Source organism: Hemicordylus capensis, chromosome 6 (genome assembly GCF_027244095.1).
Source record: "Hemicordylus capensis ecotype Gifberg chromosome 6, rHemCap1.1.pri, whole genome shotgun sequence".
In the NCBI taxonomy this organism is placed as follows: domain Eukaryota; kingdom Metazoa; phylum Chordata; class Lepidosauria; order Squamata; family Cordylidae; genus Hemicordylus; species Hemicordylus capensis.
This window is the reverse complement of record NC_069662.1, coordinates 138,466,936-138,485,199: the sequence shown is the minus strand read 5'-3', so window position 1 is coordinate 138,485,199 and position 18,264 is coordinate 138,466,936. Positions and strand designations below refer to the sequence as shown.

At 42.5% G+C, this 18,264-nt stretch overlaps 1 protein-coding gene across 12 annotated transcripts in view; it reads right to left on the bottom strand.

The window, feature by feature from the left end:
* MALRD1 (MAM and LDL receptor class A domain containing 1) overlaps positions 1 to 18,264 on the bottom strand; it is a 450,491-nt gene that overhangs the window by 270,931 nt on the left and 161,296 nt on the right. For all 12 annotated transcript variants that reach the window (XR_008310576.1, XM_053266536.1, XM_053266535.1 and 9 more), the window contains one exon: positions 15,549 to 15,723. Coding sequence is in view for 11 of the 12 variants with exons in the window: in XM_053266536.1 (XP_053122511.1) it covers positions 15,549 to 15,723 (175 nt within the window). In the remaining variant the exon portion in view is untranslated. The remainder of the gene's footprint in view (positions 1 to 15,548; positions 15,724 to 18,264) is intronic.

Sequence of the window (18,264 nt, the reverse complement as noted above, 5' to 3'; positions counted from 1 at the left end):
CAACAACAGAAGTACAAAAATAATGTCTTAACAAGTATAGGCTATATCCCTGGCTGATGAAACTGAAGATTACTCCAGGAAAAGGTAACAGGAAATTCATATAAACCAACTTAATAGGTGTGCTTATTCTATCATACACTGGCTGGATTCAGACCTATACTATAACTGCAATTAACACTATCCAAAATTACAATTCCAAAATCCACGCCGCAGACATACAGCAAACCCCTGTTAGCCTAGGAGGAAAGGGGAGCCCCTCCCTGCCGCTCAGCCTCCCAGCCCAATCCCAGCCAGCTCCGTGACCCAAATGTGGGCAAAGTGCCACTCAGTCACGATTGGCTATGACCTCCAGCGGGGTGTGCCGAGCACGATTGTGCAGTTTTGGAGGGCTCTGCCCACCCTTGGCAGGGGAAGTACTTTGAAAGCCCATTAAATGCTCTGCAATGCCAGCACTGGTTCTGCCAGCCACGCCACTGCCACCTGCCCAAGTGGCTCCATAGCCCGAAAGCACCATGCAACCTCCAGCTCCCGGGGGGCTTTGGGGCCCGGTGGGGGATGGAATCCTGCTTTCATTGTGGGAGGGGAGGGGAGAACCCACATTTACTAGAATGGGATATGCAGATGGGGGAGGGTGTCTGCCCCACCATGACCAGGGAAGAAGTTGCAAGGCGAGACCCCGGCAGAGCACTCCAGCCAAACCCAATACTAAGCTGCTGCAAGCAGTTTGCTGCCCAGTAGGATGACACTCTCAGGAGAGGGCCAATCTATTGGGGATATGCCTGTGCCTGTTAAGGCGTTATCCCCACCCACAGACTGTGAGCTCATGAGCTGAACCAGCCACTTAACCACCAGGGAATCCAAGGCCCCCCCCCCCCCGCTCTAGTTGGGGACCTGCTCTAGTGGGCCCCCCGACCATTTTAGTTGAAAAACAGACCCGCTGAGAGCCTTTGGAGTCAGGCTGTATATAAGATAGATAGATAGATAGATAGATAGATAGATAGATAGATAGATAGATAGATAGATAGATGGACAACAACTTGGCTGCTCTGGAATCCCTTCCGTGGGTCTGCCTTTCAGACCCTGCCAATAGCACTCCCACGCAAACCATTTGCATGAATGGTGGAGGCAGTGGGTTGCAGAGTGGACCCTTCCAGCCATTTGAAACTCCTGGGCCAGGGACCACATTGCAGTATATGTGGCTCTTAAGGCACAGTGATCCCCAGAAATAGAGAACCCCGGTTTCCAGGCACCCCAGGATGGCTGCAGCACCCATTGGGGGCTGTGGGTAGAGCTGCACATCTCCATATTGGCGGGTGGGTTCGTAGGGCATAGGGTTTGACAGTGGCTTGATGGCAGTCACTGAGACCAGGAAACCACTTGCCCAAGTGCCTGTCCTTGCAGCTTTCCTGCATGGAGCATCTTCCCTTGCTCCCTTTAGTCTGCCACTCTCGTGAGAGAGCGGTCCATGGGGTGATGGAGTGCTCTTCATCGTACATTGAGAACACCACCTCATAGAACACGAGTACCATCTCGTTCATTTGGCATTCGTGACTCACAGATGGGTTGTTCTCATGAGTAAGACTCGGGGAGCAAATATCCCCACCTAGGGAAGGAAATGCCCCCACCTTCCCCACCCTTTCTGTTCTGGAAAATAGAACTCGGCTGCTCCAGCTTCCCTGCTTGGGTTTGCCTTTTGGCTTCCCCCTCCTGGTGCCATGAAAGGGTGCTCTGTTTTTGCTGCCACTTGGGGCGTTTGTGCTTGTGGACACCCACGACTGTTGCCCCGAGTGGCTGTGCGGCTGGACAGGCTGACCAGTCTGGGATGGGACATGGTGGTGTCCCTGTAGCCTGGCAAATCCATAGCTGAACGGCTGACAGGAGGGGCGTTGCCAAGTGGCTGCCAGCGAGAAGTGCTGAAAGCATGGAGCAGCCACGTCCTCAGGTGGGTCTGTGCCATCACCTCTATGATTGGAGTTTGGAAATGGGCGCTTAACTGTGGTTATGGGTGAGTCTGCCTTCAGGCGTAAGAGTTTGGCAGCAAAACCGCTGTTGGCAGCAGTTGCAATTGAAGTTTGTTGGGGCTAACTGGAGTTAACTTCAGACCCTTAACCACAGTTTTGCACATTCTGGTGTACTACAGTTACAAACTCTGGCAGCTTTAATGGCAGTTAAAGTATACATATGCACCAGGCCTATATGAAATGTAATTCTTTGCATCAGTAAGCCTGCCTGTGCATTACTATTTGTAGAAACTATGATAATCATGCAGATGAAGCTTTGGAAAAAATGGGCTGTGGTAAAGCATGGTCTTGGGTGCCGAAGAAGCTGTACCTGCGTACAGCTTTCTCCTCTACACTCAAGAGGATGTGGGGGGGGAAAGGAATAGAAAGGCATCCCCAGTTGCTTCCAAAGCTCCAACAGTTTACCCATCCAGAGAGTTGTGTCTACCTTCCTTCTGGATGTGGAGACATGAAGATGACGGGACTGAAGACACTGCACTCTATGCCTACCACAATGTAGATAAAGATTTCCTTACTTTGCCAGGATCTGGGAAGGAACAAAACCTCAGGAGCTGCAAAACAAGTCACTATACTAGCAATCTAAGAATGTGTTAATGAAGTTATATAAGCAGATATAGTAGTCCAAATAAACAGGGGAACAAAAGTTATAATTCAGGAGCATTGTTAGCCTTAAACCTATGAGGGCATGTGCCTCTGACATTTTTGGGGTGCCCCAATGTGTTCCTGGGCACCCCATCTGTTTTTATGGGTGCCACCATCCTTCATTTGAGTAGCATCCAGCCACAGAGTCCTTGCTGGCCTTCTGCTTCCTCTCCCCAGCATGCCATTCCCCCAATTCACCCCCCAGCCCATCAGTGCCACAGCCCCTGAGTCCCTGCTGACTGCCCCTAACCTGAACTGCTGCCTGTTGTCAGTATACCAAGGGAAGGCAACCTTCTGGCTGCCAGCTCCTCACTTGATTTTCTCCCAGGAGCAGCAGCCTAATAGGAACCTCCTCCAAGTTCCAGCTCTAATCTGGTCTGCATTATTTTTTTGCACTATACTACACTGGCTCTCAATTGAGTGGGTTAGTGATTAGAGGAGACATCTTATGGAGGAGAAAAAATGATTTAACTCATTTTAGCTATGAAACAAACTATTGGAGAAGAGAGTGTTGGATTCCTTTAGAGTGCATGAAAAGGTTTAATTATCAAAACTGGTGGGGAAGCTGTGGGCCTGGGCCCCAGATCTTTTCAGCACCTAGCAATGCCCCTGGTTATGATCTAAATTAAATCAAGGCAACTATTAACATACATACGGTCCATCTAGCTCAGTAATGTCTACACAGACTGGCAGCGGCTTCTCCAAGGTTGCAGGCAGGAATCTCTCAGCCCTATCTTGGAGCTGCCATCGTGCGAACTTCCCAGAATGGCTCCATCTCCTACAATATATTACAGTGCTCACATGTAGTCTCCGATTCATATTCAACAAGGGCAGACTACTGCCACCTGGTATTGCTATGTCGATTATTTTGACTTGTTTTTCTTTCTTCTCGACTACAGTTATATCTGGTGTATTGTGTGGCAGATGTTTGGCTGTTTGTAATCAAAAGTCCCATAATATTTTTGCATCTTCATTTTCTACAACTTTTTCAATTTTGTGGTCCCACCAATTTTTGACTGCAGGTAGCTTATATTTTTTGCAGATGTTCCAGGGTATCATTGCTGCTACCTTGTCATGCTTTTGTTTGCTGCTGCTGTTGTTGTTATTAATTTATATTCTGCTCTTCCTCCAAGCAGCCCAGAGTGGTGTACATAGTTAGGTTTCACCTCACAACAACCCTGTGAAGTAGGTTAGGCTGAGAGAGAAGTGCCTAGCCCAGAATCACTCAGCAAGTATCATGGCTGAATGGAGATTTGAACTCAGGTCTCCCCAGTAATCTGGCCTCCCCCACTCTAACCACTACAACAGACGCTGGTTAAAGATACCCTTAACCACTATTTTCATTAGCTTAATGACTGACTGGAAAAGGATAACTACTACATTGAGAAATCTTTTTGTTCACTAGAACAAAAAGTACTAGAGTGCTAGAAATATCTAGTACTAATTCATATGTCTATGTGCATAATAAATACATATGTGCACTAGGGATGTGCACGGACAGAGTATGTGCACTGGTTCGGCACTGGTTGGACGAGGTCCAAACCAGTTCAGTGTCGCAGAGAGGAAAGCGGGATCTTTAAAGAAGAGAGCAGGTGCTTACCTGCTCTCCGCCATCCCATGCAGCTTCTTGCTGCGGTGGCACTTGTCCCATGTACATGGTGTCTGCGCCAGCACGGGTGCCATGAGCATGTTGTCTGGCACTGCATGTGGGTTCTTGGGACAAGTGCCACTGCAGCAGGAAGCTGCATGGAGCGGCAGACAGGAGGTAAGGACCAGCTCTCCTCTTTTTGAAAAATCCCAGTCACCACTCCCCTCACCGCGGTGCCTCAGTTTGTGCACATCCCTAATGTGCACACAATCCACATGAGCTTCCAGTACTTCCTTCTCTGAATTCAAGAGAGTGGTGACTAGAGAATCGTCTGAATTCAAGAGAGTGGTGATTAGAGAGAGGGCATTCTCAAGTGTGCTTCCTACCTGCATTTAGAAAATCCTTCCCAGGGAGGCTCACGTAGTGCCAAATTTGGTGTTGCAAACCACCTAGAGACTTTGGTAGTGGGTAGTATATAAATGTACTTGATTAATTAACTAATTCTGATGTCTTTTTGGCATTAGGAGAAGACCTTTTTCATTTCCCTAAGCCTTTCAGCATGTCATTGAAGGTGGTTCTAACTGTAACTTCTCATCTCTTATGTTCCTGCCAGGTTTAAATTGTTTTTATGCTCTGCTGGGCATAAAATATTAGGTTATCCTTATATTATAATTTATAGCTATGTGAGCCATCCTGGTAGTTTGTTGAACTGAAGGGCATCATATAATTGTTTTAAATAAGTAAAGCAAAATATATTTCCATATACTAGTCAGTGTAACCCTTCAAATATTTTTCCAGCTCTTTAGGGTACAGATTGTTCTTTTCTAAGCTCACCATCTGTGAAAAATGATGCATTTTACACATCTATGTCTACTGTATTTTGTTTTTTTATAAACAAAAAAGGAAGAAAAGAAAAACTCTTGGGATTTGCAGGTCTTATTACAGTTTTGCCCTTGGAAAATATCCTCCTGAATAGCTAAGAGGGTGTTAAGCACACTCTCTTTTCTCTCATGACAGTAATGCTTATGAGAGAAGACACAGAGATACAATACAGTACAGTACGATTTCTTTACTTTGTCTCTTGAGTTCCTTGAGTCTTTTAATGCCTACTGATTCTGTGAAAAAATGCTATAAACTGCACCATTTTGAACTTGCTTTGTTGTACAATTTGATTCACTGTTTATTCCCATTATTCTTTGCTTACTTGGGCAAAAACACATCTCAAAATTCTGAACATTTTAAATTCTATATTTTACTGTATTATCTTTCTCACAGAATCCAGCATTTTAGAAAGAAATGCTATAACAAACAATTAAATAATGATAAGCCAGTTTCGGGGAGGGGGAGATTATAATGTATTTCAAAGCATTAAAAACCAACACTTTCTCAGTTCTGTTCAGTGCAGTCAAGCAGTAAGGAAATGCAGCAGTCAAGCAGCAAGCTATGCAGCAGTCAAGCAGTAAGGAAATGCAGGCTCTTATTACAGTTAAAATAGTCACTGAAACCAATATAAGCCGTCAAGAAGGAACTGTTTCAAAAAGTCAAGTTCTTTTGTTACAGCCTATAAACACGGAACCCAAATTTGAAGTTATACTTCATGGCAACCGCCGTGCTGAAAGATTTTCCACATTATTTTGCACAAAAAATTGCACTTCTAGTTCTCATGCACTGTCCACATGTCTCCCCTCAAGATTATGCTCCTATTACACAAATAGCAGGTTTTCTTTGAGTACTCAATCCACAATATCTTTCTTTAGATTGGAAAATGTGATACCTCCCTGATAAAGCAGCTACTGCCATTTTGTTGCCATGCAATGTGGTTGCCATTATGGATATATATTCGGTGTCATCTAAGGTGTGCGTAGCATACAAATGAGTTGCTGGCCAGAACTAAAGAGCCTCATCTGGCCATCACTGTAACACTAGTGAATTGTGGGTTACTTACTGTTACCCAAGGTGAGATCCCAAGCCTGGAAGGCAGGAACATGGTATGAGGGGACAAACATGATTTGTCCCCTTAGCTAAGCAGGGTCCGCCTTGGTTGCATATGAAATGGAGACTAGAAGTGTGAGCACTATAAGATATTCCCTTCAGGGGATGGAGTCTCTCTGGGAAGAGCAGAAGGTTTCAAGTTTTCTCCCTGACTTCTCCAAGTTAGGACAAGATTTTTTTTATTGAACCAACAAACTACCAAAGCATACAGTACGTTGCTGAGAGAGATTCTTGCCTGCAACCTTGGAGAAGCTGCTGTAAGTCTGTGTAGACAATACTGAGCTAGATAGGCCAACGGTCTGACTCAGTATATGGCAGTTTCCTATGTTCCCAACATTTCACACCGCTTGATGTAGACCTGTCAGGTTTACCCAAAGCTGGCAGTCTGCTGAGTGGCTTAGCTAGTTGATTAATTTGATTGCCATTATAAGGGAGGAGAGCTGGTCTAGTGGTAGCAAGCATGACTTGTCCCCTTAGCTAAGCAGGTTCCACCCTGGTTGCATATGAAAGGGAGATGATGTGTGAGCACAGTAGGATCTTCCCCTTAGGGGATGGCGCGACTCTGGGAGGAGCAGAAGGTTCCAAGTTCCCTCCCTGACATCTTGGACAGGGCTGAGAGATACTCCTGCCTGCAGCCTTGGAGAAGCTGCTACCAGTCTGTGTAGACAACACTGAGCTAGATTGACCTATGGTCTGACTCAGTATATGGCAGCTTCCTATGTTCCTAATAGTATAGCATCAGCTCCATTTGCCTAAAGGAGTAAGAAAATACTTGTACATACAAAAGGTCCTTGTTCAGGGCCCTGGGTTGTGATCCTAACATGCTGGTCTTGATTGTAGGCCTAAGTGTGTCTAAGTTGAAGCACTGTATGGAGGTTGTCGCTCAGGAGTAGAGCATCTGTGCTTCCATGCAGAAGGTCCCAGGTTTACTTCCCGGAATCCCCAGGTAGGTCTGGGAAAGACTCCTGCCTGGAACCCTGAGGAGGCACTGCCAGCATGGATAAAGTGTAGCCAAAACTAAGACAGATGGACTGATGGTCTGACTTGGCTTAAGGCAGCTTCTTATGTTCCTACTGAGGTGACAATTCAGCCACATCAGATGTTATAAAAGAGCTAGATGCCTGTATGTAGAGGGGAAGTCGCATTAGGCATCAGACCACAGCCTCCTACCTGAATTGCATGTTTAAATGTGCATAGGTAAGGAAAGGGGCCACTGCAATGCCCCTTTCCCTACCATATATATTCATCTAGCCTTAAAGTAACTTATAAAGGACTTCTGGTGATTAAATTGGCTACCTTTGGTGGTTAAAAATATTGGCTTTCATCCATTGACTTGTATCCTAAGATGAGTGGTGTCAATCCCCTTACACTGCTGTGGGCAGTCTTGTACTTTTGTGCAAGAGCCTGAATATTTTGAGAAGCTTGCCCATGCTCCAGAAGCATGCCATAGGTCACTGAGGGTCAAGCGATATGTTCCCAGTCTAAGAAGCGCTTCCTGAGCATGGGCATGCTCCTAAAAAGTACTGACAGAGAAACACAGGAAACTGCTTTATACTGAGGTAGACTACTGGGCGTAGCTACAATTGAACAAGGGAGGACAAATGCCCCGGGGCCTTGAGCAGAGAGGCCCAATGGCTGGGTGACCACTTGCTTTTTGCTCTCCCCCTCATGCCTCTCTGAAAAAGAAGAAGAGGGCAGGGGCCCATCCTCGCCACTGGTTGTAGGGCCCACCCCAGCTCTACTACACCCTTGTATTAGGCCATCCATCTAGGTCAGTACTGTCTACTATGACTGGCAGGTTTCAGTCAGTAGTTTCTTCCAGTCATACGACTGAACAAGAGAGGACAGATGGTGCCTTGAGAGAGAGCGGGAGCACTGGCTGGGTGATCACTTGCTTTTTTGGTCTCCCCCTTATGCCTCTCTGAAGAAGAAGGTGGGAGGGCAGGAGCCCATATTCACTGTCTGTCTCAGGGCCCACCCCAACCTTACTAAACTCTTATATTGGCCCATCAAGCTCAGTACTATCTACACTGACTGGCAGGTTTCAGTCAGGAGTGTCTTCCAGTCCTACCTGGAGATGCCAGGGAGTGAACCCGGGTCCTTCTGCATACATGTGAACCTGGGTCCTTCTACCACTAAGCCACAGCCTCATCCCCTAAGGGGAATATCTTATAGTTCTCATGTGTAGTCAGCCATCGAAATGCAAACCAGGAGAGACCCTGCTTAGAAAAGGGGGTGATTAATGCTCGCTACCACATAGACCAGCACTACTGCTCAAAGACTGCCCATGCTTTGCTGTCACCCCTCAGCAGTACAGTAGGATTCCCACTGCCTGCTCTGGATGTCAGCCACTGCTCTGGATGTCAGCCACTGCTCTTAGTTCCACACCATTAAAAACGTTGTGGTTTTATGTCACATTTTTATTGTTTAAATTTCTTCTGGGGTTTGGGAGAAAGGACTGTGGAGGTAGATTTTCCAAAGTTATACCAGACTGTTTACTTTTTAATTGCTGCAATTCAAATTAATTTTATCACATAGCCTACAAAGTAAAGATCCAATTCCTGACCACAGTTTACTTTCCATTTCTTTTCTAATTAACTGATATGTTTTTCTAACAAAAACAAAGAATAGCTAAGATATCTGCTGAGAAAGGCCTACAATATATCTTTCAGCAGTGTTTCTTGGTAGTTAATAAAAAATGTGGATTTGCGGTACTGGCTACCATGGATATATTTTAACAGAACAACAATAACATGTACTTGGGAAAATATTTTTCATCTCCTGTTAATTTGTAGCAATGGATTCTGTTCTGGGAATAAGTGAAAGACACATGCAACCTACAAAAGATTAGGAGAATATTCATATTGGCATTTTTAAGAAGTTAATCTATGTTTTATTTCTGCTCATTCTGTATGCCATTTTCTTAGTACATTTATGTCCTGAGCCAGAAGCCTATGTTCAGAGTGGTAGCTCTTGCAAAAGGGTGCAAAACTGGGGAAATGGGCCTCAAAATGGCAGCTGAATCACTCGAATTGTTTCGAGTGATTCAAGGTTGATCTGTTGAAGCAGCTGGCCAAGCCAGCTGTTTTTGATTAATCAATTCGAGTTTTTGTGCTTCGATTTGAGCTCGAATCAAATAGCAAAGATGGATCCATGCACACCCTTACTCCACATCCTTCTTAATAATCCCTTTCACTCGCTCATCATCTAACGGACCAACCACTTTCCTGGCACATTTTCTGTTTCTGATATATTTAAAGAAGTTTTTGTTATTCCCTTTGATGCTTTTAGCTAAATGTCCCTCAAACTCTCTTTTCGCCTCATTTTTTGTCTCCTTGCATTTCTTTTGTCAGAGTTTGTGTTTCTTTCTTTTCTCTTTATTTGGACAGGTCTTCCAATTTTTGTAGGAAGTCTTCTTCCCTTCATAGCTTTTATTTGTTAGCCATGCTCCCTGCATCCTCCTGGACTTGGTGGTACCTCTCTTCCTTTTTGGTATATATTCTAACTGGGCTTCTATTATTGTGTGTTAAGTCAGTCTCCTGGTTTTCCCTTTCAGTTTTCTTTTCATCAAATTCTTATTTTAGAAAAGTTTCCTCTCCTGAAGTTAGAAGTGTCTGTGTTAGACTTGCTTGGCAATTCTCTCTTCGCATATATGCTGAATTTGATCACACAATGGTCACTATTCCCTAAAGGTTTCACAATACTGACATCTCGCACTCAGGATTAAGTCCAATGTCACCTTTTCTCTGGTTGGTTCCATGACTAAGTCTTCTGGGGCATTCAATGTATCTAGAAATTTGGCATCTGTCATTACCTGTATTTAATTAATTTACCTGCATATGTGAATTTACCTAGTCAATCGGTGGGTAATTTAAGTTTCCCATTATTACAGCTCTGTCTCTCTGATGCCTGTGTGATTTCCAGTCACTGTTAAGGTTTTGATCAGCCTGGTGATAGCACGTTCCTAGTAACAATTTTCCTTTCAGGCCTTGTATTGTCATCCACAGTGTTTCTGTGGAGGAGTCTGGTCCTCCTAGGTTTTCTAGCTTGTTAGATTCTATCCCTTCTTTAAGGTGCACTCAAATAAAATATTTAATTTTATTAAATATTTGAACAAAAATAGTTTTTGTTTGGGGCATGAACAAAAACAGACTGAGATGTTAGGAAAGTGGAACAAGAAGAATTCCCTTTCCCATTTTTGCAAGCAATTAAAAAAACCCAATTTTTGTTGGCAATAAGCATACTGGTAAAAAGTTCTTAGTAGGCAATGAAAATTAATGTTACTTCTTTCATTACATGTTGAATAGAGCTTGACAGGATTATATTCAATAGACCTTGAGACAGATACATTGAGATACATAACCATTACATAGAATAAACAAACAAATATGCGTATACATAGATATATTGAAATAAAGCAAGAAAGTGAGAGTACACGCACAAGCTTTCAGAGTAAATAATACTTTTGAGAAACAATTTGTGGAGTGTAAAAACATTACATAAAAGCCATTTTCTCTGCACAGATTCAAATACTACATTACAGGGAATACTCTCGAGCATTGTTTATGAGCTCTGTTTCCCAAATTCTCATTTGAATGCACTACCATTAATTTCATGCTACCTCAGTGAGACGTCTATCTAAAAATATATATACATATACTGTCAGCACTTTCTACCAACATAAACACAATGTAGTGAAAAATAGCTATCCTTTCACCCAACACTCACCCGCAGTGAAATGCTTAATTGCCAACACAAATGCTGTTCCCAGTGGTTTATTGCTTTTAAATTTTAAATGTGCTTGAATCTGTTATTTGCAATCCATCACTTAAGGTGGTTCTTAGAATGGTTACTTTCAAAAAAATCAAAACAAAAATGGGCCATGTCATCATCATCATTCTCTCTCCCCTACAACTGCCATCATCTTGAAAGCCTTAGTGGCACTCCCAAATGGAGGGCGCCCCCTACACATTCAAATGTGCACAAGGAAGGGGAACAGTTGTTTGTTGATTATTATTATTCCTTTGGCATAGGGTTCAATGGGACCCACTCCATCACTCCCCAGCAGGTTCTTAATAGGCACACATCCTCTGCTATACATTAGACATTATTCACAACTGGGGACCCATGTAAGTCTTCCAGAGTTAGCATCAAGGGTTGGCCACTATTATTGGGCAGCTACCTAAGGGCCAGGGCCACCTCTGGGCCCATAGCCTTCATGCATGGGGTGGTGGTGGGACAACTCTCTTGGAGCCCATCAAAGCCTAGAGCCTTTGGAGTCAGGCAATATATGATAAACAAATAAATAAAATAAAAAGGGACACACCAAGAGAACTTTCCCAAGAACTCCCTGCAAGCTGGAGTCAGCCTAGCATTTTCTTTTATATATATCCATAGTGAGTCCTCTCATCCCCAGGGCACCAGCCCAGAAATACTTGGCTCACTCAGCAGGACCATCATCCAAGGCCTTGACAAGGTAAAGATGACAGGATGCCTATAAAGGAGATGCACATCCCACACTCATTGTGACTGGCCAATGCACTGGAGGCCACACTTACTCAGCCAGAGAGGGAGAGGGCGGGTAAAGGGCTTCCCATTCAGCCCCTCCCACATGTGTAGCTGCACCCACAGATAGAGTAAAGGTAGATGGATTAAAGGTAGATGGATTATATCTTTAGAGGGTTTTTTTTTTAGAATTCAGAGACAGTAAATTCAGTGCAATCTAGACTTGAACGCCACTTGAAAATGGTACCAACACGTATTAGTCCAAATGAAAGACTAGGACAACAGTAGAAGGGTTAATATGAATAGCACAGCTCACAGAAAATAAAACTATTAACCTGTGAATGCAATCATATAAGCATGCGATAGTAGAAGTAGTATTTCCTAGAACAACATGGAACAAACAAACAGCAGGGCTTTTCAAAAGACTATCAAAGAGGGCTTTAGCTCATTCTGCTTGAGTGGTTTGCAGTTAATGACCGAGATCCAAAAATTGATATGGGCATCTATGAACAATGCTTTGCTTTATCACTGCAGTACTTCCCGCTACCAAAGAGACAAACCACTGTTCAGTTTTAAAAATATTTTGTCTCTGGCAGTGCCAAAAAGCAACAAGAAAAGCTCCAGCTTTGTAACTGGTTCTCCTTCCTGAGTGCATGTCACATCTCTTGATCCTAGCCAATACATATTATTTGATTTAAAACAGGATTTTAATTAGATGCTGTGTGTATACGTTTTTAAAATTATTGTTACTACCCTGGAGAGCTTTTGTGATTGAGAGGATTTATAAAGATGATTTCTTTAAAAAAAAAAAAAACCCTCTAGATAAATATACTTTTGCCAACAAGGGATACTGGGACAAGCTTCATGACAGCCAAACTAGACATATTGTAGTTAAATAAGACAGCCAAGCCTGAATGGTAAGCAACATGTCCCTGTTTCATATGGTGTTTTTTTTTTTTTAAATGTAGTCCTTCTAACTCACTTATCTTCCTTTGATAATTCAAAGCTCTCAGATTTCTCACCACCTGATTAAAACAGTATGGCAAACAATACCCAAAGCAAAAGGCAACAGAGATGAAGAATTCCATATTTTGATTAGAATATAGGAATTACTGCATACTAGCTAGAATATCTCTACTAGTGATGTTTGGTTTTTGGTGTTTTTTTTTAAAGTTGGCTGCTTCTGACAAAGAGTTGAAATTAATTCGCAATTCTTCTGTGGCTCTTCCAAAACAGAGCACATCTCATTAAGATTCCATCACAAACCCTCTGAGCTTGAAAGAAAAAGGAAACAATGGGATAGAATCTCACTCTCAAGTAATAAAGATGGAAGTAGACATTCCAGCACAGCATCTAATCACGGTTGGCATGATTTATTTACAGCTTTGCAACTCTTCTGTGGCTTTGCACAATATGAAATTGTGGTTTCACTTGGAAAATGTTTTAATAGTTTCAATTTCTTCTCCTTGGTATGGGTATAAGATTATGTGACACCTAGGCGCTTGCTGCTTTTGACTGTCATGCCACATGATATCCGGACTTAACCATGAACAACTGAGTTTCATTTAACAATTTTACTAGTCACATTCTGCCAATATCTTAATAGCACCTCCCACTTAAAAAATCCTACCTCCATATCTGGTAAACGGCAACACATAAGATGCCTGATCCGATATAACATTTTGAGGCCATATAAAGGGTCTTAGATTCATCCCTCCTGGCAGTAGTACACATGAAAGTGGTTCATGGAAATGGACCATCCAGACAAATTAATCCTAAACGATTCCATGAACCAAGGTTTATGGACAATCACAGAAGAACATCATATTTATATACAAGTAATTACATGCTTTCTTTTTCATGCAACCAAACTTGTAAAGAAACTTTTTGGTACATTTTAGTGGCCAGCATCACATGCAAATCAAGTCCATCTTTTTACTTAGAGATGATGATTTGCACATTGCACCCACTGTACGTCAGCAGTAACTTCTTCCTGTACATGGGGCCTACAAGTGAACAGAGCAGGCCTCTTGTCTAACATGTTGGGAAAGGCAATGTTTGGGCCATACTCAAAAGTGATACCTCACCCCTTCATTACAGCCATTTCTTTGGAGCGCTTACACTCTCAATCCCTTCAGAAAACTAGGCAGTGAAGGAAATTCCAGGCAATATGCCCATGCCCTCTCTCACTCTCCTGCTATCACTCTCACAGATAGAGAAGGTGATGCTACCTGAAGAAGATCTTCTAGAGAGTATGACCCAAAGCGTCCCCCTATCTCATATGCAGATGCAATCTGTAATAAAGCACACTCCTATGCTCCTTCCTTCTTGCAGATGAATTGCACACCTACCTGGTTAATTGTTATATGTAAATGTTGCCTGATGAAACTCAGATTGAGTTCTCAAGTTCTCAAATTGAGTTTAGCAGCCAGTTGAATTCATTTTAACCATTCATTTAGACCATATATAACCACGGATCTGGGTAAGGCAGATAACTCACAAGATGAGGCTGGGGAAATTCATGCACAGGAGAGGAGGGTAGAAAGGGAGGTCCCATGTAATCTTCAGGTTAAACCTGATCCTCAAACTTAAAATTAGATCTACATCAAACATTGGGAACTCCAGGTATAATTTGTATTATTTGATTTCAACTAAGAGTGTATGAAATCTACATATGCTAAATATACTAATAGGTGATTCTACTAATGTCTCCAAAAATTCCTGTTAGAAACTGTCATCCTGACTAACTTCTAAGAAAAGCATCCATTCAGCACTAGTCCCTGCTCTTCAGAAGCATGGGTGCTCTTGCACAAGGCCACAATGATTTTCACCATCTCCCCTACTCTGGAAGCACTTTTGGCTCACATAAACATGTCCCTGAAGGCTGCATAACCCTCATCGACATGGTTCTGATGGCAAAAAGCATCTCTGGAGGAAGGGCAGTACAGTGAAAATGGAGTGCAAGAGCAGCCATGCTTCGGAAATGCAGGGCTAACACTCCATGTGTGCTTTTGTTAGTGTTGGAGCTAGGACCCTGGCAGCATCAGCTCTCAACTGCAATGTCTCATAGTGACCAATGTGGGGTTTTAGGGTCATGGATAAAAGTGCTGGACTCCTCCCCTCTTGGTTCTTCTAGTGTTAGTCCCCATTTTGTCTCTCCAGAGATGGCTGTTTGTTTTGGTCTCTCTCTTCAGCCATGAGCTTCAGCTGAAAATAAGCTGCAGGCTTTTTCACATTTGGTTGTAACCTTTTCTTTAAATAAATCCTTATAGTTCTTCAGTACTAAAGAACTATCTTAAGACCTCTTGCTTTGCTGCTTTCTCACCGCCAAACTGGTTTTGCTTTGTTATTTGGGGATTGAACTTTCATTCTTCCCCTACAGTTAGAAGCATGCATGCACCACCCAGATGTTGGCAAGGTTATCTAATTACAACGTTGAATGCATGTTGAATAGATACCACGGTGATGTATTCTGTTTGCAGTTAGGGTTGTGCACGAACTTCGGTTCATGCACAGGTTTGGTGTCGCCAGAGGAGCGGGGGAGTGAGATCTTTAAAAGGGAGGAGAGCAGATCCTTATCCCCATGCAGCTTCCTGCTGCTGCAATGCTCCTCCCAAGAACTCACGCCCAGCACCAGCATGTGCATGGTGTCTGCGCATGTTCATGCACATCCCTATTTGATCTACTCTAACTATATTAAACAGAACAAAGCTGCTGCATTTTCACTGTTCAAATCTATCATAGCTGATTGAATCTACACAGTCCAGAAAAAAGAATGCACATTTGAGCACTGCACTCACATAGTTTGATCAACCAATGGCCTATGATTCTCTTCACCAGGATGAATGCTTGCTCCTCTTCCAAGGCCCCACTGGAACATATTAGCAGTATGGACTGAAGCTGCTGTTTCCACTTGGAATGCAGGCTGATGCCACTCACATAGGCTTCCATCATCAAAGTCACAAACAACTGAGACTGTTGAAAGGAAAAGAAGAATATTGGTGGTAGACTAAACACTATGAGAATAAGGATCTAATTGCTAATCAGGAATATTTTGGCAAATTTAGCTTTACAATCAACTAGTATTTGCTCCACGAATGTTTACAGTGGTACTTTGAATCTTGACCAAGCTTTGGTATTGCAAGAAATCTTTTAATTGATCATTCTTTTGAATGTCCAAGAAGTCACATGGTATCTTTCAGCAAGATGCTAGAAAGCTTCTGTTAATCTCTTCCTTTATAAGACTGGAGCAATTCTGAAGGTGAATGATAAGTTTCAGCTCACCTTTTATTTATCACAATATTTATATTCACTTTAACCACTCTCGGGCAGCTCACAAATCATAAAACAATATCTAAACATATCAGCATTCCATTAGCAGTAATACAACAAATAATAAAACAACTTAACAGTGCATTAACACAACTCAAAGTGCTAAAATCGGCAGAACAAGAACAAGCCACTAGATTAAAAGCAACTAGATGATTTGCTGGAAGGTCTTTCAAATAAAGAGGTCTTCTCTGGTAGCAACAAGACAACAAATTGAGGTTAGCATACCTGGAAAGGACGTTCTAGATTCAAGGCACCCAAACTGGAAAAGCAGCCTGTTTTGTTAACTATGCTTTTTTAATCCTTCCAGATCTTCCTTTAACCTCAGAGCCAAACTATGTGGGAACAATCTCCTGACTTTTTTCCAATACTGAAATGAAGTTGTGTGGGAAGCTAAGAATTAACAGACAACAGACACCTCTTAAGAGGTGGAGAGATACTTAACCCTTTCCTCACCAGTCATTTTTCCCCAGTCAAATTCTCCCTGCCAGGGATAAAGATATGAAGTCTTCATATGTGTGTTTGGAGTGGAGTTAACTTTTGTTCTTCCTCATATACTAGTAGGCAGAAGCTGGGAATTCTCTGAATATCCATATATATATTTTTAGACAACTGAATGCCAATGTGTAGATGCTTATGGGATCTGTTCAATAAAATGAATCTGTGTGTGCGAAACATTATGGCTGACATCCTAATTAACCAAGCGCTGGGGCTCCATGAGATGCACCCGTACTGCAGACACCATCCAGTAATTCATCATTGGCACTTTTACAAGGGGAGGGACATCAATTACCTCCCCTTCCCCCCGAAAGTCTTCTACAACACTCAAACAATATGTCCCAAAGAGTTGTGCAGCCCTCAGGGACATATTTTTTGGGTGACAGAGAGGGCTTCTGGAGGGAGGGCAGGTTGTCAAAATTTGCCCATCCATGAGCACTGGTGCAGCATTTGTTGGAAACTCATCCACAGCATCCACACATCTCAAGGAGCACCAGCAAGCGTTTTGTTAGTTAGGATGTTAGCCTATGTCAGAACTGACCTAAAGCCATCAACTTTAAAAGCACAGCAACATTTTAAATTTAAATAGTCATGTTGCCAAGCACAGAAAGCAGTAATTTTTAAATACATTAACAGAGCAGTTAATAATAACAAACACATCTGCCTAATTTTTTACAGGATAATTTTTGCCTAATGCTTTCTGACAGTACCACATTGTGAGATTTTTCTTTAGGTTCCCTTTAAAGTGCAGCTGACAGTGGACCATACCCTCCTGTGTAGGGAGTTCTGCCCTCAGGCTAGTTTTCAGCGCTTATATCACATCATTAATTCTCATTCTACAAATATTTGCAAGCAGGTTAATTAAGCAGTGCCATATATCTGTCCAACAGTATCTATGAAACATTTTGGTTAGGGATAGCCTGGGTGAAAGCCAACACTTTTCGATGTTAAGGATCCAAAATAAGAACAGCCCTGCTGGACCAGGCCCAAGACTCATCTAGTCCAGCATCCTGATTCACACAGTGGCCCACCAGATGCCACTATTCTATTCAATAATAGAATAAAATAATTTGGGCCCACAAACCCTAGATTCACATTGCAAATTAAAGGCGTAATACATCCTTCCACAAGTCCCACTGAATTGAGGAAGCAAACAGAAAAAGATTCTGATATGTGTGGTCTTCCTTTCCACAACACAGCAGGATATATGGCTACAGCCCCAGGTATAGGTTTACATTCTGGCTTCAGATTCATAGGAGGCCTGGACTAATCTTTTTCAAATATGGAGGTATAATTTGAGGAGGGCTTTTACAAGCCTTTCCTTTTCAACTATGTATAGAATTGTACTGACTGGCTGCTATTCTCAAATATTACCACCACTATTGTTTAAAAGTATAATCAGCCTGATTATGCCCACAATTTTGTATGTGCGTTTCCTCCAGAATAGCAGATTTACCACAATATGTTCTTGAATGTTCCTTGCATAGCAATCCGTAAAAAGTATTTTTTCCCCTTTCAAAAAGCTTTTTACAGTATTGAACAAAAAAAAAAAAAAGCTATCTTTCTGAATAAATAGTAAGTATAAGGTGGTTGTTCTTATAATTGCCTAAAATTAGTCAGGAGTATATTATTAAGGTTGTCAATAGTATTGACTTCACCCTAGGGATTTTTTAAAAAATGCATTACATC